Below are 22,330 nucleotides of genomic sequence, written 5' to 3'. Positions count from 1 at the left end.
ATCACATCATATTGTGTGTGTCCCACAGTAAACAAAACATATACAGAAGAAGATGAGATGTGCCCAAACATAGTATTCAAGCTTTTTCCTGTGGGAATCCATACATGAGTCAGTTCATAAGGCAGCATCAGCACTCCTCATGTCTCAGAAAATGTAGCTGATGGTACATTGAGATATGTCCAGTTGACCTACGATCTCCAGATCTAGTACCCAGCAACAACCTCCAGAGCTCTGGCACCCAGCAATGTCCTCAGAGCCACTCTGCTAAGTTGCTGCAGACTCAGAGGAGATAGAGATAACCAGACAGCCACAATGACTAAAGTCACATAAGGGATGGAGAATCACAAATGGAAAATATTATTGCCTCTAGACTTACTTTATAATACTATAAGTATTGTTCAGTGGGAGCCAGGCTTGGTGTAGTCTATGGGCTTTTTGTTGTCGTTGTCTGTGACATACACGTTGCCTCCAAAGTCCACCAGTAACTCAATCATGTCCACCATCTCTACTCTGGCAGCATGGTGGAGAGCCGTCTCATGGAACTTAGCTGCATTCACCTTGGCACCTGAACAGAAAACACATTCTGTTCACAGTCGATACTTACATTTTCTTCGGAAAATGTGGCTTTGTGGCAGATTTGTGAATGAATTTCCAGTGTCTACCCAGCATAACAAATACTTGTATGTAAAACGTATGAACAGAGCCATTGATATGAATACAGCAGTTGCCTGAGACAATGTTTTCCTCTTTGTCCACACCCTCACCTGCTTTGAGCAGCACCCTGGCGCAGTCCACATGCTCCTGGCACAGGCAGCATGTAGAGGGGTACCGAACTGGAGGTCAAAGGCCCCTAGCAAGACTCCATGCGCTATCATTAGCCTCGCTATATCTGCATTGCCTACAGTATATAGACAGATACTAAACGGTTTCATTAGATATGTTCTCACACATATCTATACACACCCACCCCTTCTCTTGCACTCCTACTTCACTCGCCCTAGTGCTGCCCCTTTTCTCCTTACCTCTTCCTCCAGTCCTCTTACCTCTCCTTCTGCTTAAAACCTATTCCACCAGTCTCTTCCCTCCAATCGTGGTCAGTCTTCTCTCTCCTGCCCTGTTTTCTCCCTCCTCCAGTCCACCTGACCCTGCCTTATCACTATTTCCCCAGTCATATACCAGTCTTACCCTTTATGCAGGCCTCGTGCAGGGGAGGCAGTGAGTGCTGTGAGGGAGGGGTTGACTTTGGTTCCATGTTCCAGCAGCATCTTTGCACACTCCAGGCTTCCCGCAGCACAGGCGTTACAGAGAGGAGCGCTACCATAGATGGTGCTCACGTCCACCTGGGGGAGAGGGGGTAAAGACGAAGGGATGAAGAGAGGGGGAGCACTACTGCTACACATGCTCCAGGTGTATTGGTGTCTCTTGCCACAGCTCTATATATTTAGCCCTACTGTAGCTGCCTCACCTGAGCCCCTGCATCGAGTAGCAGTCGGGCAAAGTTTGGATGTCCCTGGATGCATGCCTCATGGAGAGGAGTGATGTCTACTGTCACCATGTTTACAGATGCTCCACCTTCAATCAGCTGTTTCACCTGAAGGGCCCTGCCTCATGAAAAGCAGTTCGGTCTGCCCAAAACCCTAGTAGGAAGGGGAGAGGCTCTGGCACAAACGCGACCTCCTGCATATTTACACTTTGGTTGGGTAATTATGAGTTCATCCAATAAACATTGTTGGGCAGTGAATAAAAGCAAACATTTACATTCACCACCTTTCCGTCAATAATTTGAATTTATGTAGTTCAGATTGAAAAATGGATAGTCCGTTTGCCCAAATCTAAGGCTCACCAATATTTCCAAAGTTAGAACGCCATGGCGCTGTCATTTCCATTATTGCAGGATTTTCCATTGAGAAATATTAGCGTGACAGAAACAAAAATCAACATGAGTGTACTGGGTTTATTTATCAGAACAGGGTCCATGTGACGATTGGGACAGGAAAGCCGCAGAGGCTTCTGGGAGTTGTAGTTCTAAGCTTGAGATTTACTTGGGGCTTTGAAATACCAAACATGTAACAGCATTTTGATTCTGTGGACATGCCATGTTAAGTGCGTTTTACCATTACACATTAAAACGGTTACAAATAGGCTGCCATATTAATACCAACCAGCCAATACAGAATTTCACCAAATCCAGAGTAATCTTTGCACTTCATTAAAGGATGGTCTTTCTCATAAGAATCAGACTGTTCATGTCTGTTTTTAGACCTGCATCAATAAATAACTCAAAAATCCTCTTCAGTGCAAAGTTCATAGATGCTTCAGCAGACAGATTAGGTTGGTGATATCATAAAATAGTAGAGGAAGTGTCAAAGGCAAAGCTTCCAATACTCAAATGACCACACAAAAGCCCAGACAGCAATACTCGCATCGACTCACAACTGAATAAGGACAAATACTTTTGTTTTTTCACAAGTTAATTTTTACTTTGCAGTACAGAAATCATTTGAGCACCGTCTTTTTGTAATCTTTTTTTTATTTTTTATACATTGATGACATTTAAACAGGGCCCTTGTCATATCAATACTGCCATAGTAGACATTTGGTCCTTTTAAAGCAATTAGTCAACCTCACCACAAATCCCCAACCTGCTTCAGTCTGCTTGGGTCTGTTCATTTTTAATAGTAAAGGAAAGAATAGTATTCTATTACATTATGGTTACTCAAGCTGCTGCAAACAGGTCCAGGTAGTTGGACTACACTTGCTCGTTCAGTGGCTTGGCCTAGGTACAGTAAGATGCCTTGCCCAGGGCTGTCTGCTAGAGGCTGGAGATGAGCCACCAGGACAAGGGAGCTGATAAATGAAAACAAAAAACAAGCCCCCCCCCCCCCCCCCCATCACAATCGATGGGAGTATTTATATTAGCTGGTAACAGGAAACAATTAAAAGCTTCCTCTCTCTCACAAGGTTTTGGTGGTCAAATGAAGCTTTGCTGGCCAAACCCTTTTTTGGTTACGGCCTGTTAGGAATATTGCTTCATTGTAAACTGGAACAAGCCAAGCCACTCACTTACCTCCCTCACAACAACGAAAACACCTGACAAGAAAAATACAACTGATCTGATCACATGTCATGATTCACTTCCCCAACACACTTATGCTTTTACATGGTTGCATTATTTATTTTTAGTATTTGAACAAAATGGATTTGACCCTCCCACACCGTGGTACTGTTTTCTTTTGATTGATCAATTGATTTGACATATTTGGACTAAACGCCCTCATCCAGGAGAGAAAATTATCAGTTACATTATGAAAAAAATGTAGGGCGTATGTATACCAATGTTCAGTGCAACAACTGTCTGAATGTAATTATAAAAGGCATAACTCCCACTTGGCCCCCTTTTCCAGTGATGCTATATTGTAACTTCATATATAGGGTGAACTTCCATAACGGGCAAAACATATACTTGGATCGCCAGCCAGCCCATTTATCTATATTTTTTGGATAGTTTTCCTTATTTTTTTAAGATTTCAGTTGTCGGTGGCAAATATCTGATATTCACGAGTGTTGCAGACTCGCTCGTTTCTCTACTGGTCAGCTGCGTCGCCGAAGATGTCGTTCTTCTTGCGCTCCATCTCGGCAAAGTCAAATTCGGTTCCCGTCATCCGCTTGTAGATGTCCTTGATGTCGTCGCAGGTGGTCTCGAAGTGGGTGGTAGCGTCGTAGGTACGGGACATGAAGATCTACACCAACAAAAAGAAAACAACAGATGGTTAAACACAGGCAAACAAGACCAGCAATAATTATATTTTTGTTAACACATGGTCACTGGATTTGACTGGGGTAAGTAGAAACAAACAGAAGTAATGGACCCACCTGGCTTTCAGCACCCATGTCAGTTGGTGCGTACTGGTCACTGATGCTCACAAACCTGCAGAGAGAAATGACAACGTCAACATGACCGTAGCAAAGACTAGTGGGAGAACGCCAACAATTTAGTGATGAGGCTCGTACTTCTGCTCGACAGGCTCCAGCAGGTCCATGGCTGGTTTGACCTCCATCTCAGGGTTGTCCGTCTCCACTGTGGTGCTGATGATGGCCACATACTTCCCCTGTGCTGCCACATTATGAGTATAGGAGATCATGCACACGTAGATATCTGGGATGAAGAAAAAAAAGATTAGTAAATTCAATATTTCGCTCCTTGTCTGAGTTGGGTTGCGATTTGGGGCAGTGATATGGTTAAGTCCATCAAAAACTCATTTGATTCACCATCATCTCACCCTCAGCGGGGTCAGGGATACAGTATCTTCAAACTAGCTTCCCTTTCCCCTTAAACCCGGATGTGGGGACCCCCCTCAGGCATTTATTTTACACCTTTTACGTGATGTTAGTCTTAAGTAGAGTACTCAATAGTTTTGGGTAGTTGAGCGTGAAGATGGTCTCTCATGTTTGATTTATAAATCTCATGCGTTGTTTCCATGGGGGCCTTGCGTGGTGACACCACTTCCGGCAGTGGGGCTCACCGTGCTTCCTGTTGACCTGGTTCTGGGGGATGATGATCTGGCAGGAGTTGGCGTCACTGGTGTTCTTGATGGGGTGGCTCATGATGCAGATGACCCGGATCACCTGACCGACCTTGGTTGTGCGGTCCATTAGATAGCTGGGATCGCAGATCAGCTGCTTACAGCGGGCGATCTGAGGTGGGGGGGGGTAAGTATTAGCGCCAAGATTACACATGCCTTCCTCTAGTCCTCAAGAGTATGGCCTCTATATAAGCCGGGGAGGAATAAGATTTTTACCTCTCCCTCAGACTTGACTCCCACTACTTTTCCATCCTCCATGACAATCTCCTCAATGGGCTTGTTCAGCATGTAGGTTCCTCCGTAGATAGCACTTAATCTACAGGAAGGAGACAGGGAACGAGAGGGAGAGATTCTGTAAAGCATGTTCAATTCTCTGACAAAGTCCATTTTAACTAGAAGCACACAGTTCAAAATACTATTGTATACTTTCAAGAAATAGCACTTTGAAAAAGACCCATCTAAATTCAAACAGTCCAACAGCAAAATAAGAATAAATAATTGGGCATACTGCTGAACATTGTATTTGGATTCAAACGAGTCAAACCTTTATTTGCATAGTGAAAGTCAACAAGCCAAAACACGGATGAAACAAAAAGGCAGCTAGACGGAAAATGATAGAGGTTAGAAGTCAGAGTTGAGCCTTACCTGGCGAACCCTTGGGGCAGCTCCCCCAGGCCGTAGAGGGGGTAGAGGTACGGACTCTTGCCATATCTGGCAAGAGACTCACTGTACAGCTTGATCCTGTTTAGCGAGTCCATGCAAGGCAGGTCCAGGTACCTGCGAGAGAGAGAGACAAGAATGAATACAGTGCTTTCTTTGAATATATAACCAAGTTTCTTGAAAGAATGGAAAATATAATGACTACCTTTGACACCCTGTGCTTGTGAGGCTACCATGTCATCTAAACGGTATATCATAACGGTGACATTCCAGGTCACCTTTATCACAGTCTCAGAATATTGCTATATCCTGAAATCTGATAATCAACGTAGTGCAACTGTAAACAAGACTACCTGTAATTCTTCTTGCTTTTTAGTTAACCCCAAAATGGCCAAACACCTTCCATCTCTGGCTCAGCCAATAAGAAGATGCAGGTGACTCACTCGTCTGTCCGGTAGAGGGCGAGGGAGTGTCCTGTGAAGTCGATGACATCCTGGCCCAGGTCAAACTTCTTGAACACGTCCCTCATCGTCGTCTTGTTTGGGTCCACGCCCTCCATGGTCTTGGGGTCGTTTTCATCAAAGTTAGCCACGAAAACCAGGAACTTCCTGAAGCGCCGTTTCTCAAACAGCCCCATCAGACCTGTAGGGGAGAGAGTTGTGCTATTCAGGGGTAGCTAATTATCTACATGATTGAGAGCTGAAAAGCAAGACAATACAGAACCAGGAAGAGGTTATTTGTGAGGAGCTGTGGTGACAGTAAGACATTCTGACGTATGACATGTCAACAATTCACCGTTTTAAACTGCTGTAAGCTGGATGGATATTAGACTTGATTGAAGGTTTACTGTATGCAGAGTTAACCTGAGCTTATCAGACATATAAACTACAAAACCTAACCTCTCCTCTATTTCCCATAGTCCCCCTGTACCACTCACTGGATGCCAGGGCCTCGGTCTCGGTGGAGGGCACTTTGTAGATGCTGCCCTTTTTGTAGACGAAGCTGCCTTCTATCACCTTGAAGTCCAGGTAGCGCGTCACCTGTGTGATCAGCAGCATGCGGACCAACTGACCTGCACAGGTGAGACAGACAAATCAGTGTTACCTTTCCCAGACAGGTTGGGAGAATAAAGTTCAATCCAATTCAAAATCACTTTTACATATACAGCTTCATTAGTCTTCAAATTGAAAGTTCTCTCTGTTGCCTCATCCTGTCAACCACATCCAATCATTGCTAGGTAACAAGATCAGTCGCACTATCAAATATGGCCACGACCCAACTGAATATTCCAGAATCACATTTGGTATTCATCCCTTCTTTTCCCCTGAGACCAAGGATGAAGTGTTCTAAGGCCCAGAGTTTTTCCTTGTCTGGTGACATGGTCAGGAAAACTCCAGGCCCTAGTTAATATAAAACATAATAAAAAGTAGTGATTCGTGTTTACCGTTGGCCATGAGGAACTTCGGGATGAGGTCCACATTCCAGTCCCGGCCTTTTCCCATGGACTCCGGTGGGGCGCCTGGGAGACTGAAGCGTTTATACAGCTAAAAGAGAGAATCATTTGCCATTTTGTTAAAGCAGCAATTTAGCCAAGAGGAATACAACAGAGTGCATATATAAGCAGCAACTGACTATAATGATCACGTGCCGTCACCCATTTTTAAGGATATTCAGATTAGTATGACTAGTTCCTTGTTCTCTTTCTCATGCCTCCTCATTCAGATTCATACGGTTACAAACATTTCTGGGAAATGGGTGCGTAGGCATCCTGACTGTTATCTTGTGTAAGAGAATGGTGCAGTCTTAGTTTGTGTCTTGTGTGGCCTGTTGAGGTTGGTCTTATGGGTCAGCGCCTCAGAGGACAGAGGTCGACTTACATCCTCCAGGGGAGTGATGGAGGCACTCTCTGCCCCGTAGTAGGAGTTCCGGTCCATGTGCAGGACCTTCTTCCCCTTCACCGACATGATTCCTGACAGGATGCATTCCTATTGGACGAGAGACAGGAGAGGGGTTTGAGCATCACGCAAATCCACTTAAACCTGGATAGTTGCCAATATCGCACAGGTCAAACATTTGGAATGATAATTGAATCCTAGATATTGATTTTCATGTTTGAGATTGTATTGTTGTATGAATATTGCTGGTATAGGTTTTTTCTTCTTCTCCAGATAGGATTGTGTTTCATAATGGCAGATGCACAGACAGTCACGGTCTCGTTACGCCAGAAAATGCACTAAAAGCCTCACATTTCACACAGCCCAGATTCAACTAGACAAGGAAACATTTGAGGCTTTGTCACAGATGTAGTCAAAGTAATGAATGTGGTCCCTGTCTGGTTTTTCCCTGTCTTTTCATGCTCCAATCTGATAACTGACTGTGTGGCTGGCAACAGTGGACCAGTCCAGCTGGCAGGGTCTCTATAATGATAGCTTATGCTAGTGGTCTATCCATGCTTCCCCTCTGCTTGCCGTGTGTGTACTTAAGATGGATTAACACTGATTATATAGTGTAAGCAATCATTTAGCCTAATAAGCAGGAATTTCATAAAAATAGGATTGATATGACACAACAGACAAACATTAAATCTACTGTTGAATCTTCTGGGAGAGTAGACTTATGTAGCCTAACTACCATGACCCGCTAAGGCTTTGACTGAAGATGGCCTCAGTTCTGGTGTGTGTGTTTGCCACTTTTGATAAGGAGGGCAGTGGAGGAGAGTGGGTGGGACCAGAGTCACATAATTAATTCAGTATGAGCTCCAGTTTGGTTAACAGTAGAGAAGGAGATTCCAGAATCTACAACACAGAACTCTATTCAACATTCTCTGTCATTCTAGAGTAGAGGCGGTCTCTAGTGACAGTGTCGCCACAAAATAAAGGGTTTTAGCAATGGCCGCTGAAGAGGGGAGCTATGCAGAGAGGAGAGTAGGTTTGAGCGTCCAATTCAACTCACGCTCCATTTAAAAGATGGAATTTAGGCTAGATAGTACAACAAGCTGCCGATCAGCAGCTTTCTGTTTCTCTCTTAGCAGTGCTAGGCTGCGATTCGAGTTCCTCTGTCAAGGCAAAAGTTAGTCAAGAATCACGGACTGCCTGGTACAGTACGGCCGGCCAGCCAGCGGAAAATAGGCTACACTGTGTTGACAATGACTAATAATACAACAAACAGGACACCACAGCAGCATAATTCCAGACTCCTGGTGTACACTGCTGCCAGGTCTTACACAATGCATTATGTCACAGGAAGTGACTCTGGTGTGGCTATTGTTTTAGTCTCCATCTCCCTAGAGTCCGCAGCATTCAGATCAGGGCAACTTAGGACAGGGCTCTGGTGTACAAAAACAGCACCCCACCTCTGCTGTTCCCATCATCGTGGGGATACAGAGTCCCTGACCCACTTGCCTGCCCTGTGCTAACCCCTCTGTCTGGAGCTGGGCAAGTTTAAAGTAAGGACAGTATTATTTCCTCACCACTGCATTTTCAGACCACGGGCCTTAACGTTAGACAAACAAGGACTTTTACTGAGCAAAAAAAAAAGCACTGACCGGTCAGGTCTCTCAGGGGGAAAAAAATCTATGTCCACTCTCAGAGAGAAGCATTGATGTCACTCAACGTGAGATTAAAGAGATGCAGGACTGCCTGTGCTGCAGATCCGCAGTGGAAGCATGTGCTCATCTCACTGACTGGTAGTCTACCACAAGCACATGAGGAATGTATTTTTCATAAAGGGCATCTTAGAAAAAGGTGCAGGTAATGCCTTCGGCACTTGCCTTTGATGTTCCATCCATAATGACCAAATTACCATTTTAGTACCAATTATTAGATGTATTTCTTTCGTGGGAAAAGGGCACCATAAAAGGTGCAACTGAAAGTCCAAACGTGTCTTGGGGATTTCAAGTTAGAGAAAAATACCTCAGCAAATGTCTAAACTCCACCATGTGGTAAGGCAAGCCGTTCATATTTCCCTATTAATTTAGGAAGACAATCAGAGAAAGGCTGGAGGTCTATACTCAATTTGGTTGTGTGGCATAAAATTGTCCTTGTTTCTCATCACGGTTTTGTAAATCCATGAAATACACATGGAAGGTGGCAGGTAGCCAAGTGGTTAGTGTTGGGCCAGTAAGGAAAAAAGGTTGCTGGTTTGATTACCCGAGCCGTCAAGGTGAAAAACCCGTCGACGTGTCAAGGCAGTTAAGCCCAATTTGCTCCAGGGGCGCCGTTCTACTATGGTTGACCTTGTTAAACAACACATTTCACTATCTGGTGTTTGACAAAACATTATTATAGTTTTTTTGGTGCTGTAACTTCCAGAATATATGGCAGTAAATGGATGCCTCCCAGACACAATTTTGAGTGGCATGTGACTCAGGCAGCCCTACTGTCTGTAGGCTCTGACATTCTGCTGGGGGTAGCCTAGGCATCACAACCTCAGGCTAAGAGATGGGAAGAAATCAATCATCAATGCAAGAAGAGTCAAACACAACCAATAAAACACATTGAAGTCGGGGGGGGGGGATTTCACAGTTAAATCTTTAACACAGCAGCCCTATAAAAAGCAGGTGGATTTTTATGACGAGTGATTGACTGAGGCCCACTCTGAAGATGGTAAAGTGTTGGGCGGCTCTCCGAAGTTCAAAAGGCCACAGTGTGAGTCACGCTAGGAACAAGAGTGACTGTGTGCTAGTGCCACCCTGGCTGACATTTCCCCACAACTCCTTCATGTGTGGCTCCAAAAGGTTGGGATCCAACATCTGTAATGTCATTGCACACTGTCAGGATCCACACACAGTACAAGAACCATCACATCTTCTTCCCTTGCTCTAATTGAATGACATTCAAAGTTATTACCTAAATCTAGCCGCCATTTTTCATCCGCTACTGCAGCCCAATCACCTTTTTCTATTAGGAAAAAGGTGATTGGCCAAAATGAAATCAGATTAATGGCATCACATGACAACCAACCGTATCAAGTGGTGGTGTAAAAGAGGGGCTTATAATATTGATGAGCATGCCTTCCTGGGCCTCTTTTTTTATTTAACCTTTATTTAAATAAGCAAGTCAGTTAAGAACAAATTCTTATTTACAATGGCGGACTAGGAACAGTGGGTTAACTGCCTTGTTCAGGGGTAGAACGATAGATTTTTACCTCGTCAGCTCAGGGATTCGATCTAGCAACCTTTCAGTTACTGGCCCAACTCTCTAACCACTAGGCTACCTGCCACCCCCATCCATTAAGTATGGGGACAGACAGACAAGGACACCACAATCCACACCAGCCAAGTCCCAGATGCTGGGGAGACTAGAGGTAGATGTTTGCTAGGCCCCAGCTGCAGAGGGAGGAGGATACATACAATAAAGGCATATCCCAGAACAGCCAGTTCTCCTTTCCCCACCATGTCTTTCTCAACCACAAAGAGGAACCACATGTACCACAATCAGTGTGGAGTGTGTGTCGGGCAGGGAGATGCTTGAATAATTGCCCAACAGAACTGGATACTTGCTAGGGTTGACCTGCATCAGTTGGAACTAAGCCGCTCTCTCGTTTCGTACCACTGTATCATAGTATATGGCGCCAGTTAGGTCAACATGATGCCTCAGAGCTCTGACAACGGTCTGTTTGGCTTTTGTAGAACTTAAACTTGCCCTGTACTCTCAGTTCCTCTGCGACCGAACCACACCCATCTGCAGTCTAAAACAACACAGGAGTCACGAACCCAAAAGCCAACACTCTCAACCAGGCTGCCTACTCCTACGCTGACAAGCCAAAATGTCTTCCTGACTGCCACATCCTGTTGGAGTGGACTACACAAAACGTGGCTGCACAGGATTCTGAACGATTTCACACAATTCCTGGATGGAATATGGAATTCCTAAGTTATGTAATCATGGAATGTGACAGTCAGTGTGACTGACAGCAAAGGAACTAGCTGGACCTATATCAGTGAAAGTATTGCTTTCAAACCTTGGCAATGGATTGTTTCCCAATGTAACAGTATGATTGTCTTCTTGTGTGTGTGTGTGTGTGTGTGTGTTCTATTGCTGAACTGTTATTTTTAACAACACACACCCCCACCTGAGTCAGACATGCGAGACAGACAGGAAACTGTAAATAGATCATCCAAGTGAGGCCTCAGAGTACATTAAATTCTATCAAGTTTTTCCTGTCATGCCTCGACTGAGTGTTTTACAACTGAGTAAAGGAGTGGGAACAACATACTATTGGTCATTTTGGTTCTCTCAATGATTCCATGTATGTTCTTGTGAGCTAGCTACAAAATGTACGAGAACTAATATCCGTGACAGAATATCCTTTGATAAAAATATAATTTGCTGGCTAGTGGATACAAAGTAAATAACTAGTACTGCTGAATCAACTTGAGAAACTAGCTAGCGAAATCAGGGTTTCTAAAACTCGGTCCTTGGGCTCCCCCTGGGTGCACGTTTTGGTTTTTTGCTTTGATTACTTCAGTAAGCCGTGCAGTGCAGGACAGAGTTTGGGAAACCCTGAGATGGCGGTGGGGTTATGGTAGGCAGGCATAAGCTATGGACAATGAACACAATTTATTGATGGCAATTTGAGTGCACAGCGATACAGTGACAAGATCCTGAGGCCCATTTTAGTTCCATTCATCCACTGCCATCAACTCATGTTTAAGAATAATGCACACATTTCACAGGGATCTGTAAACAATTTCTGGAAGCTGAACATGTCCCAGTTCTACCATTGCCTGCATACTCACCAGACATCTCACCCATTGAGCATGTTTGGGATGCTCTGGATCGACGCGTAGGACAACGTGTTCCAGTTCCCGCCAATATCCAAAAACTTTGCGCAGGAGTGGGACAACATTCCCCTGGCCACAATCAACTCTATGTGAAGGCGATGTGTCACGTTGCATGATGCAAATGGTGGTCAAACCAGACCAACAGATGCATATCTGTACTCTGGGTCATGTGAAATCCATAGATTAGGGCCTAATTTATTTCAATTGACTGATTTCCTATATGAACTGTAACTCCAGTAAAATCTTTGAAAATGTTGCGTTTATATTTCTGTTCAGTGTACTATAGGTACACCAGTTAGATTAGCTAACTAGTTACAGTTTAACTACAATAACTAAACTAATACTCGCGGGGAGAATCTCCTCCCCAAAACAAACCAAAACCACCGCCTGTTGAAAAATCCAAGCACTCATGAATAAAGCTTCATCGCATGGTGATGGTAACGTTACATAAATTAGTATTCAACTCGAAAATTACACTACCTTTGTATCACACTCAACATGAGAGCATATGCAAACTTTTTCAAAATAAAAAAGGACAATACACTGTAAAACTGGGACACGTTAGCCTAAACAAAGCTGGCATTAGCTACAATAGCTATCATGCTAACCAATTAGCTACCAATGCCAGCTAGATTTTCACACTTGATTTATAAACAGCATGCATGAATATGAGACCGAGGCACCACCTTAACATGAGGTTAAACGTATTAGTAGTTACCTAGCTAACTACCGAAAGTTAAATTCATTGAGAAAAATATTTGTGAATGCAAACATTGACAGACGTGACCACTGACAGTAGTTAGTTAGCTAGCTAGCTTATTAGGCCCAGACGATAGTTGAACTACGCTAGCTAGCGCCGTAGCGGGTTAGCAAAGCTCGACAAAGTGGCAATTGAAGGAACATATTGCCTCTTGAGCATCGCTTAGATTATTCAAGGAACGAACTGGCATGGTACAATTATTCTCACCGTCAGTCCGGTACCCAGCACGATAACGTCGTATTCTTCATTCATTTTCCCAGGTGTTTTCTCCTCTTTTCCTGAATAGTGGCCCGAAGAAAATGGAGATCTGCAAAGCTGGAAACGAAAGAGGTTGCGGTTCAACGTCAAGCGATTCTGCTTCACTGTAGGGGAGGAGCCTATAGTATGTCAATAACGGTAACATTTCTCACATTTCTGGGTACTGATAATGAATCGATTATATACTTATCAATGGACATTTCCCGACATATATTTTTCATAAGAATCGTGCTTTTATTCGTCTTGTAATTTGTAAAAGTCTACTGTAGCTACCGTACTCCACCACCTGCCTAAACTGAGTATTTATTTTGTCAGAGGTGTGTCCTCTTTGACATTGTCCTTAGCCCCATTATACCGTGTGTGTATGTTTTCTCCCATGTGTGTGTGTGTATATGTGTGTGCGTTTGCTATGCATAGATCACCTTGGTTCACTTAGCAAGTCTTTTCCGGATGGACAGGATCCAGTCCACATTGCATCCTCAGTTTGCTTTGGTGAGTCAGTAGGTCAGGTAACAAACTCACACAATCATAACAACATAAAAACTCCCCTAATCCTTTCTTTAATCCTTCATATTCCAAACTGCCACATGCAGGGCCTTCAAAAAGTATTCACACCCCTTTACTTTTTCCACATTTTGTTGTGTTACAGCCTGAATTTAAAGGGGATTAAATGTAGATTTGTTTTGTCACTGGCCTAGACACTACCAAACATTTGACTAATTAATAAAAAATTGAGTCAATAAGTATTCAACCCCTTTGTTATGGCAAGCCTAAATCATTTCAGGAGTTCAAATGTGCTTAACAAGTCACATAATAAGTTGCAATGACTCACTCTGTGTGCAATAATATTGTTTAGCAATATTTTTTGAATGACTACTTAATCTCTGTCCCTCAGTCAATCAGTGAATTTCAAACACAGATTCAACCACGAAGGCCAGGGATGTTTTCCAATGCCTTGCAAAGAAGGACACCTATTGGTAGGAGAGAAAAAAAATAAAACAGTCATTGAATTTCCCTTTGAGCATATTAATTAAACTGTGGATGGTGTATCAATACACCCAGTCATTACAAAGAGCCAGCAGCATACCACCCTGCATTCTGCTGCTGGCTTGCCTCTGAAGTTAACCAAGCTTAGTTCTGGTCAGTCCCTGGATGGGAGACCAAGAAGTGCAAGAAGTGTTGTTGGAGGTGTGGGCAAGAGGCACTAAAGTGAATGTGCAAAACATTTGGCAAAGTGTGATGGAACATTTTATGTTTGTGCTTTTCTAATAACCAAGTTCTGTGTTCTTTTCATGTCCTTTTCTAATAACCAATTTCTGTATTCATGCAAGTGATTGAATGAATCCTCACTGTTAGTATCTACAATTTGGCAGTACGCCCAGACCCTTGTTTTGAACAAGGGATATCTCAGTTTCAAGGTCTCAACTTCGAGAGAAGAAGCCTCGTGAGGTATTAGTCTGTCACATGCATGACCCAGTATTGGTTGGTCACGTGAATGAAGCAAACGTTAATGATGAATAAATTATGAATGATGAATAAGCTAAATCATGCAAATATAACTTGTATGTATATAAGAGAACTACCGGGACTGCCCCAGGTAGAGCTCCTGATCGGCATGTGTACTTGGTGAATTGAGTTGGTTGGAACCTCTTCAGAATGCTGATAATAAAGAATGATTAATTTAAGATTGAATTTGAGTGTCCCTGTAAAGAATTTCGACAACAAAAGCAATTCACTTTTTGTCCTGAATAAAAAGTGTTATGTTTGGGGCAAATCCAACACAACACATCACTTACTACCACTCTTCATATTTTCAAGCATGGTGGTGGTTGCATCATGTTATGGGTATGCTAGTTTTTTTAGGATAAAAAGAAACGGAATAAAGCTAAGCACAGGCAAAATCCTAGAGGAAAACCTGGTTCAGTCTGCTTTCAAACAGACACTGCGAGACAAATTCAACTTTCAGCAGGATAAAAACCTAAAATACAAGGCCAAATATACACTGGAGTTGCTTACCAAGACAACATTTAATGTTCCTGAGTGGCCTGGTTACAGTTTTGACTTAAATCGGCTTGGAAATCTATGGCAATACTTGAAAATGGCTGTCCAGCAATGATCAACAATCAACTTGACAGAGAATTTAAAAAATAATAATGTGCAAATATTGTACAATCCAGGTGTGCAAAGCTCTTAGAAACGTACACAGAATGACTCACAGCTGTAATTGGTGACAAATGTGATTCGAACATGTATTGACTCAGGGAGTTGATTACTTATCTACTCAATATATATCCATTGTTTTTTATTTGTATTAATCCCACGTTTTAACATGACAAAATGTGGAAAAAGTAAAAGTGTGAATACTTTCTGAAGGCACTGTATTGGTTTCATCCCCATCAACAAAATCCACACAGAAAGAAATTATATGAAGTTATTAGTCTGCCATTCAGAATACCATTAATGTCCATAGTTTATTGATTCTCCATTTAGACAGTAGTTTATGTCAAATCACATTCAAACACTCTGAGCACATCGTTTTTTTTGGCAAGCTGTTGAGCAGTGGTGCCCGAGGCATCCACCACATCTACTAGCCCCAGCTGTAGGAGTGTCCTGACCGCTTCTGCATGCTGCCCTATACACGCCATATGAAGAGCTGGGGGAAGCACAGAGAGACACAGGCAGTAGATTAATTAATCAATGTCAGATACTTTCTGGCGCAGAGATCTGCACATTGCACACACAGGGTAGAGCTCTTCATGGGTCCAACAGACCCAAAATTCAGAGACCCAACCCAGGACCCAAATTTTTGTCTCAGATCTGGGTCGGGTCTGATATAATTGCCACGGGTCTCGGGTGGATCCATCCTCTGCTAATTTAATGTGTGTGAGGTGATGAAAACTGAATGAGCTTGTAGCTTATGTCCAGCGGAAACTGGTTACCCCTGCTCACCTCACACGTGAAAGGAGCCTTGAACTAGGCTACTGTTGATTGCTAAGATGGAGGCCTTTTTCATTAAAGTAAAACGAAAGTTAGAGGAGAAATAGTATAGTGAAAAGAAGGTGACAAGGGGAATGTCCTCAGGGACAAGCTTTCATATTGTAGTGGACAAAGATGAGAAGTGAGTTGGCTTGGCCAAATGGACTGAGTGCAACTCGCTATTCAGGTTTTTTATTTATTTTCATATTTATTATTATTATTGTATATCATTATTTTTGTAGGCCTGTTTAGGAATCTAAACCAGTTCTTTAAATATGCTAAAAGTGTTTTGTTTTATTATGTTGAGACATTTTTGTTGGCTAAATTAAGTTAACTGTCTTTTTTAACTTTGTACTCCATATTTAGTTTAACATAGGTTAAAAGTAGGCCTGTTGTGAAATAAATAGCTTTAGCCTATTGCTGTCATTTGATGAGTAGTTGCTACAATATAGGCCTAGTCTGTTCAAAACGTTTGTAAAGGTTTAAACCAGTTCTTTAAATATGACACACGTGTTGCTTTTTGCCAAATTAAGTTCCACCTGACGAGTATAAAGAAATGCATGTCAGTGTTGGGAACATGGCAGCAGCATACCTCTATCTTTCTCTCTTAGGCTAGGCCCAAGCTTTTCTTCCTTTATATAGATTTTTTATAATATCATATAGTGGACGTCTAGGCCTGTATGCATGCAATGCCCTGATGCATTTAGCGCTCAAATCTCCAACAGTTAAATGGTGAGTTGGACAGTTAATGTTTGAGGACAGTAAAAACCAATGAAACAATAGGCTATGAAGTTTTGAATATGCTACCCTTCGAAACACAACACATATTTTTATGTAATTTGTTATAGGCAGTTTTTAGGAACTGGTAGGGCCTAAATGTGAATCATTTCGCCAATATCACTTGTTTATTGATGGAGCTGGCAGCGCCCAGTCTGAGGTTTCTTTCTCCCGCTCTTTCTACTCTCTGATCTGAACAGGTTTTTTGAAAATTACTTTATGCATATCAGGTCGGGTGGGAAAGCCCCAGATCCATTTTGGAACGGGTCCAACTTTTTGGACCTGTGATGACCCCTAACACAGGGTGCCCGAGGATAGGATTCAATGACCTGCATTCAAGATCAACTGTACTTGTGACCATATGGGGCGGCAGGTAGCCTAGTGGTTAGAGCGTTTGACCAATAACCGAAAGGTTGCAAGAACAAATCCCCAAGCTGATAAGGTAAAAATCTGTCGTTCTACCCCTGTACAAGGCAGTTAATCCACTGTTCCTAGGCCATCATTGAAATAAGAATTTGTTCTTAACTGACTGGCTTATTTAAATAAAGGTAAAACTTTTTTTTTTAAATAGAGTGGTTTGAGAATTGGGTCTAATGCCAGAACTACTTGCATACGCTAGACAGAAGTTATGTAATTAGAACGCATCCTGTTCCCTGTATTATGTAAACTTACATCTCCAGTTTTTCTTGTTGCACAAATTCAGATTTGGCCTGCAACAGTTGTTTTAATTAAAGTGTATTGCTACAAGCAAAGTGCAATTATCATAATGTAGAATTATACAGCATTTAGCCTCTACACAGGGGTTCCCAAACTCTTTCACTCTTCCAGCATTGGGAAACATCCCGCGCCACCCCTGCACAAGCACTGTTCATGATACAAACTGTTCACACCCCTCTTGTTGGTGGAGAGAATTTTGCAGGTTTAAAACTTTTTTCGTGCAATTCTACACATTTTGTCATGGGGTGCAAAGAAACTTTGCAGTCTTAAAGCAAATTGTCTTGCAATTCTATACATTTTTACCATGTTTAATGTGTATTCATGTGACAAATACATTTAAAAAACGTTAGCTGACATGGGCTAGTTGATTTGGACATTTTGACAAGTTACAAATAGCTCCCTAAGGTATGCGAAGACTAACATGACAAGAGGAACTGATGATGCACTACCCAATTTTGAAATTACATCTTGTGCATTCTACTATTAAACGTTTCAGTTTAAAGCCGGATTGAGTTCCTTTAAAAAAAAGAATGTAATAATATCCTTTTGGGGGGGGGGGGGGGCGTGCCGACCCCTCGCCCCACAGTTTGGGAACCATTTCTCTACAGTACCTGTTCTTCCCTTTTTGTCCCTGACGTGAAGGTCTGCTCCTAATGTGAGGAGTGTTTTGATTGTGTTGGTGTGGCCCTCCTGAAAATATAAAATATCAGGCATGATATATTATTATGCACACAATTTGTCTTTATGTACAGGATAGGCCTGATAATAGATGATTACAGAATAGAGCTAACCTTGGCAGCGTAGTGCAGGGAAGTGAGCTGCATGTCAGTGGCTGTCTGGTTCACGTCCACTCCGAGATCCCTCACTAGGAACTCTAGCGCCTCCTCCTGGGCTGTGACTGCAACCTGGTGCACCGGCTGGGCCCCGAGGATGTCTGCTGCAGTCGGAGAGGCCTGTGTGACACACGAGAATACAAGTATATACAGGTCAGTATCTTATTCAATGTCCAGCGGTACTGGAGTGGTTGAGGTGGATTAATTTTCCCAAGGGGACTATGGTGGAATTTAAGTGAGATACAGACAAGTTGATATTTTGGTGCAAATTTAATTTATCTCAGATATGTTTTGATAGATGGAAATGTTATTTTCCTCCAGTCTCCAGTGTACCTGGTGCTTCTCCAGCAGTAGCTTGGCCACAGATATGTGTCCGTTCCTCACTGCGTCCATAAAGGGAGTGACCCCACAGCTGTCCCTGCCATCCGGAACATAACCACACCTGCAAACAGAGAAGTGAGGGTCAGTTAGCACTACACCCACACACACTTACACATGATCACACTAACACAGATTAACAACACTGACACTCTAGCATGCCTTCTCATAAGTATGCAAATCCTCTGAGAGACTATCCTAATTCATACCTCCTCTCACACACAGACAAACATTGACAAACACACCTCTGTACCAAGATGCTGACCACTTCTTCACAGCCATGCATCGCTGTAGGAACAGAGAATAGACAGAGAAGGGGTAATGAACCAGAATTTTTTTATGCATATTGTTCAAAACACCTGTGACATGTCTGATTTGTTAGCACAGTGATTACCTGCAGTGTGCAGAGGAGTCCTCAGCGTCTTGCTCTCTGTACTCCAGACTTCCGGGTTGGCCAGTAGGAGGTGCTGTATGACTGCTGGGTCTCCCTCCCTGCAGGCGATGTGGAAGGAGTTCCAGCCGTCCTTGTTCTTCAGCGTGGGATCGGCCTTGTGGGACAGCAGTTCCTGGATCACACCCAGGTTCCTCCGGGTGCAGGCCATCATCAGAGGGGTCCTGAAAGTAAAGGTGGGTCACGATGGTGGACCAGAGTTGCACATATCTTGCATTTTGTGAGGTCATTTTTCGGTGAACAAATGTTTTTATTGGGCCACAAATGCAATTACAATGAATATTTATTTTATTTTTACTCACCCTCCCACCCCAATTTTGTGTAGTATTTAATGATTTGTTATATTCATATACATATTATTAAATGGACCTAAATTAAATGGACCTATTAAAATATTTCCTTCGAGCCGGATTTGAACCAGCGACCTAAGGATTTCAGCATTTAGCCTCTACAGTCCTCCGCTCTACCAACTGAGCTATCGAAGGGAGATGTATGTATTCAGAAAAAGCAGGATCGTATTCGTTAGTACACAAGGTAGCAAAACGTTTAGCAACTGAAAAAAAACAAGCCTCTCCAAATTCTGGTAGTCCTTCCCCGTTTCGGCCGGTTGCTTCCATTTGATTTCAGTATTTAGCCTCTACAGTCCTCCGCTCTACCAACTGAGCTATCGAATGGAGATGTACGTATTCAGAAAAAGCAGGATCGTATTCGTTAGTACACAAGGTAGCAAAACGTTTAGCAACTGAAAAAAAACAAGCCTCTCCAAATTCTGGTAGTCCTTCCCCGTTTCGGCCAGTTGCTTCCATTTGGTCTCTAATGAATTTGACTCTGGTCATTCAATTAATCAGTACCTATATAATCAATTGAAACCAGAACTTTAATTGAATCTTAGAACAACTTATTTGTTATTTGGTATACATGACACACACGCACACAAGGTCACCACTGCTGTTACTAGTTATTATTACTCTATTTAAACTGCTATACCAAGTTACTTCTCACTTTACTACTTATATAACAGTCATCATAATTGGACATATATTATTTTATAAATCATACAATTTATTCTATTGTATACATCTCACAAGGGGTTGTATTACTTTGTATTGTTATTTTTGGACTTGGCATTTGATTCTTGATTGATATTGTAATGCATTGTTGAGGAGAGTTAGTGAGTAAGCATTTATGCAGATAACGAAAAAACTTCGAATTGATATGACTTGGGCCGAGGAAAATATTTTCCTTCGAGCCGGATTTGAACCAGCGACCTAAGGATTTCAGCATTTAGCCTCTACAGTCCTCCGCTCTACCAACTGAGCTATCGAAGGGAGATGTACGTATTCAGAAAAAGCAGGATCGTATTCGTTAGTACACAAGGTAGCAAAACGTTTAGCAACTGAAAAAAAACAAGCCTCTCCAAATTCTGGTAGTCCTTCCCCGTTTCGGCCGGTTGCTTCCATTTGATTTCAGTATTTAGCCTCTATAGTCCTCCGCTCTACCAACTGAGCTATCGAATGGAGATGTACGTATTCAGAAAAAGCAGGATCGTATTCGTTAGTACACAAGGTAGCAAAACGTTTAGCAACTGAAAAAAAACAAGCCTCTCCAAATTCTGGTAGTCCTTCCCCGTTTCGGCCAGTTGCTTCCATTTGGTCTCTAATGAATTTGACTCTGGTCATTCAATTAATCAGTACCTATATAATCAATTGAAACCAGAACTTTAATTGAATCTTAGAACAACTTATTTGTTATTTGGTATACATGACACACGCGCACACAGTCACCACTGCTGTTACTAGTTATTATTCCTCCATTTATGCAGATAACGAAAAAACTTCGAATTGATATGACATGGGCCGACGAAAATATTTTCCTTCGAGCCGGATTTGAACCAGCGACCTAAGGATTTCAGCATTTAGCCTCTACAGTCCTCCGCTCTACCAACTGAGCTATCGAAGGGGATAAAATGCTTCGAAATAAATGTCTTTTTCAATACATCTTTTACTAAAAAGAGACATAAAGAATAACGTTGTCTTAATGTTTACACGTGGCTTGTGTGTTAATGTATGTCTCACCAATCAGCTTTTTTTAAGCAGTCTACTTTGGCTCCTTCAGTGAGCAGATAGCTCAAACACTCCCGCTGTCCCATGGATGCAGCTTCATGCAGAGCTCTTTTGTAGTCGGTATTGTAAAGCTCTATGTCCATCCCAATCTCTTTTACAAAAAATTGCACAATGTCCAAGTGGCCATGACGGGCGGCATAATGCAACAATGTATCACCCGATTTCCCGAAATGTTTTTTGTTGACATAATGTGCAACAATGTTGCCACCAAGTTCTTTTTTAAGTGTGCACAATTCGCCATTCTGGGTAAGCTTGATTAAATATTTCAATGCGTTCTCATCATCCATTGAACATATACATGTATTAAAATTAACTATTTGACACCGTTTAAACTGCTAAATTAGCTTGATGCTGTTTCTGATCAGAAGCTTGGGTGACAAGTAGCTTAAATGGTAACAAATAGATTAAATTGTTGGTCAACCAAAAACCTACACATTTCAATTGAGTTCTACTCTACTTTTTACCTTAAAAACGCAAAAGACGGGAAATGTAATCTTAATACCTGACAATAATACGTTAAAGCAATGGACAACACTGTTCTACCATAGGCTATGGGCTAAAATAGCTTGCAGCATGTTCCTGCAAGAAATTCGGTAATACACTCTGATCGTCCAGTAGGCTGTAGCAGAATTGTGCACTGGGGGTTGTAGTTTTTGATATTCATTACTCTCAAAATAACTTATATTGAATGATAATTCATAGGTTGAGGTGTATTACATTTAACTGATTTAGACTTTGTCAATAATAACTTCTGCTTGCAATGGTAGTTGCCAAAAATGATGTAGGCCTATATAAGTAAAGTATTTAAATTGTAGGCCAAAAATCTACTTTTCTTTTTACGATAGGCTAAAACATGTAAAGGTAAGCTATAAAAAAAAACATGCATCCTATGAGAAATAATTTAGGAAGCACAGTTGCTATTGTAGAGTGTAACGCAATCTCAGTAATTATCTACAAGAAGGCATGTGGCCGCAATCTCAGTAATTATCTACAAGAAGGCATGTGGCCGCAATCTCAGTAATTATCTACA

At 42.2% G+C, this 22,330-nt stretch overlaps 2 protein-coding genes, 1 long non-coding RNA gene, 3 other non-coding genes and 1 pseudogene across 6 annotated transcripts; 1 reads left to right on the top strand and 6 right to left on the bottom strand.

The window, feature by feature from the left end:
• Positions 1-182: 182 nt before the first annotated feature.
• Positions 183-1,886, bottom strand: LOC109864562 (ankyrin repeat and SOCS box protein 13-like; annotated as a pseudogene).
• Positions 1,887-2,453: 567 nt separating this feature from the next.
• Positions 2,454-13,406, bottom strand: LOC109910324 (rab GDP dissociation inhibitor beta-like). The gene is made up of 11 exons (XM_020509485.2): positions 12,995-13,406; positions 7,121-7,228; positions 6,688-6,787; positions 6,181-6,315; positions 5,687-5,885; positions 5,229-5,360; positions 4,800-4,899; positions 4,524-4,695; positions 4,012-4,156; positions 3,874-3,928; positions 2,454-3,740 (listed from the first exon to the last, which is right to left on the bottom strand). Exons 1-11 carry the CDS (start codon positions 13,037-13,039, stop codon positions 3,585-3,587), a joined length of 1,347 nt encoding a protein of 448 aa, XP_020365074.2. The 5' UTR covers positions 13,040-13,406; the 3' UTR covers positions 2,454-3,584.
• A 2,065-nt stretch (positions 13,407-15,471) lies between these two features.
• LOC109910325 (ankyrin repeat domain-containing protein 16-like) lies at positions 15,472-22,197 on the bottom strand. The gene is given in 8 exon segments (XM_031797384.1): positions 15,472-15,698; positions 18,127-18,205; positions 18,307-18,468; positions 18,682-18,790; positions 18,972-19,014; positions 19,121-19,341; positions 21,253-21,481; positions 21,484-22,197. Coding segments are annotated over 8 exon segments (1,056 nt in total). The 5' UTR covers positions 21,542-22,197; the 3' UTR covers positions 15,472-15,543.
• On the top strand, positions 18,390-19,121 carry LOC116354989 (uncharacterized). Its single transcript, XR_004204185.1, has 3 exons — positions 18,390-18,501; positions 18,670-18,810; positions 18,952-19,121. It is a non-coding gene; the product is annotated as an uncharacterized LOC116354989 (long non-coding RNA).
• Positions 19,575-19,662, bottom strand: trnay-gua (transfer RNA tyrosine (anticodon GUA)). Its single transcript is given in 2 exon segments — positions 19,575-19,610; positions 19,626-19,662. It is a non-coding gene; the product is annotated as a tRNA-Tyr (tRNA).
• trnay-gua (transfer RNA tyrosine (anticodon GUA)) lies at positions 20,418-20,505 on the bottom strand. Its single transcript is given in 2 exon segments — positions 20,418-20,453; positions 20,469-20,505. It is a non-coding gene; the product is annotated as a tRNA-Tyr (tRNA).
• Positions 21,049-21,136, bottom strand: trnay-gua (transfer RNA tyrosine (anticodon GUA)). Its single transcript is given in 2 exon segments — positions 21,049-21,084; positions 21,100-21,136. It is a non-coding gene; the product is annotated as a tRNA-Tyr (tRNA).
• Positions 22,198-22,330: the final 133 nt, after the last annotated feature.

This window comes from Oncorhynchus kisutch, linkage group LG19, assembly GCF_002021735.2.
Source record: "Oncorhynchus kisutch isolate 150728-3 linkage group LG19, Okis_V2, whole genome shotgun sequence".
NCBI classification, from domain to species: domain Eukaryota; kingdom Metazoa; phylum Chordata; class Actinopteri; order Salmoniformes; family Salmonidae; genus Oncorhynchus; species Oncorhynchus kisutch.
This window is presented reverse-complemented; position numbering and strand designations above follow the sequence as displayed.

Bases quoted from the DNA above. Each gene is read 5' to 3' on its own strand.
- LOC109910324 (XM_020509485.2), bottom strand. From the start codon at position 13,039: ATGAATGAAGAATACGACGTTATCGTGCTGGGTACCGGACTGACG. The intron at 5,886-6,180 runs GTGAGTGGTACA...TCTCCCCTACAG, and splicing joins GACCGAGGCCCTGGCATCCA to GTCTGATGGGGCTGTTTGAG. The intron at 5,361-5,686 runs GTGAGTCACCTG...TCTCTCTCGCAG, and splicing joins GCCCTCTACCGGACAGACGA to GTACCTGGACCTGCCTTGCA.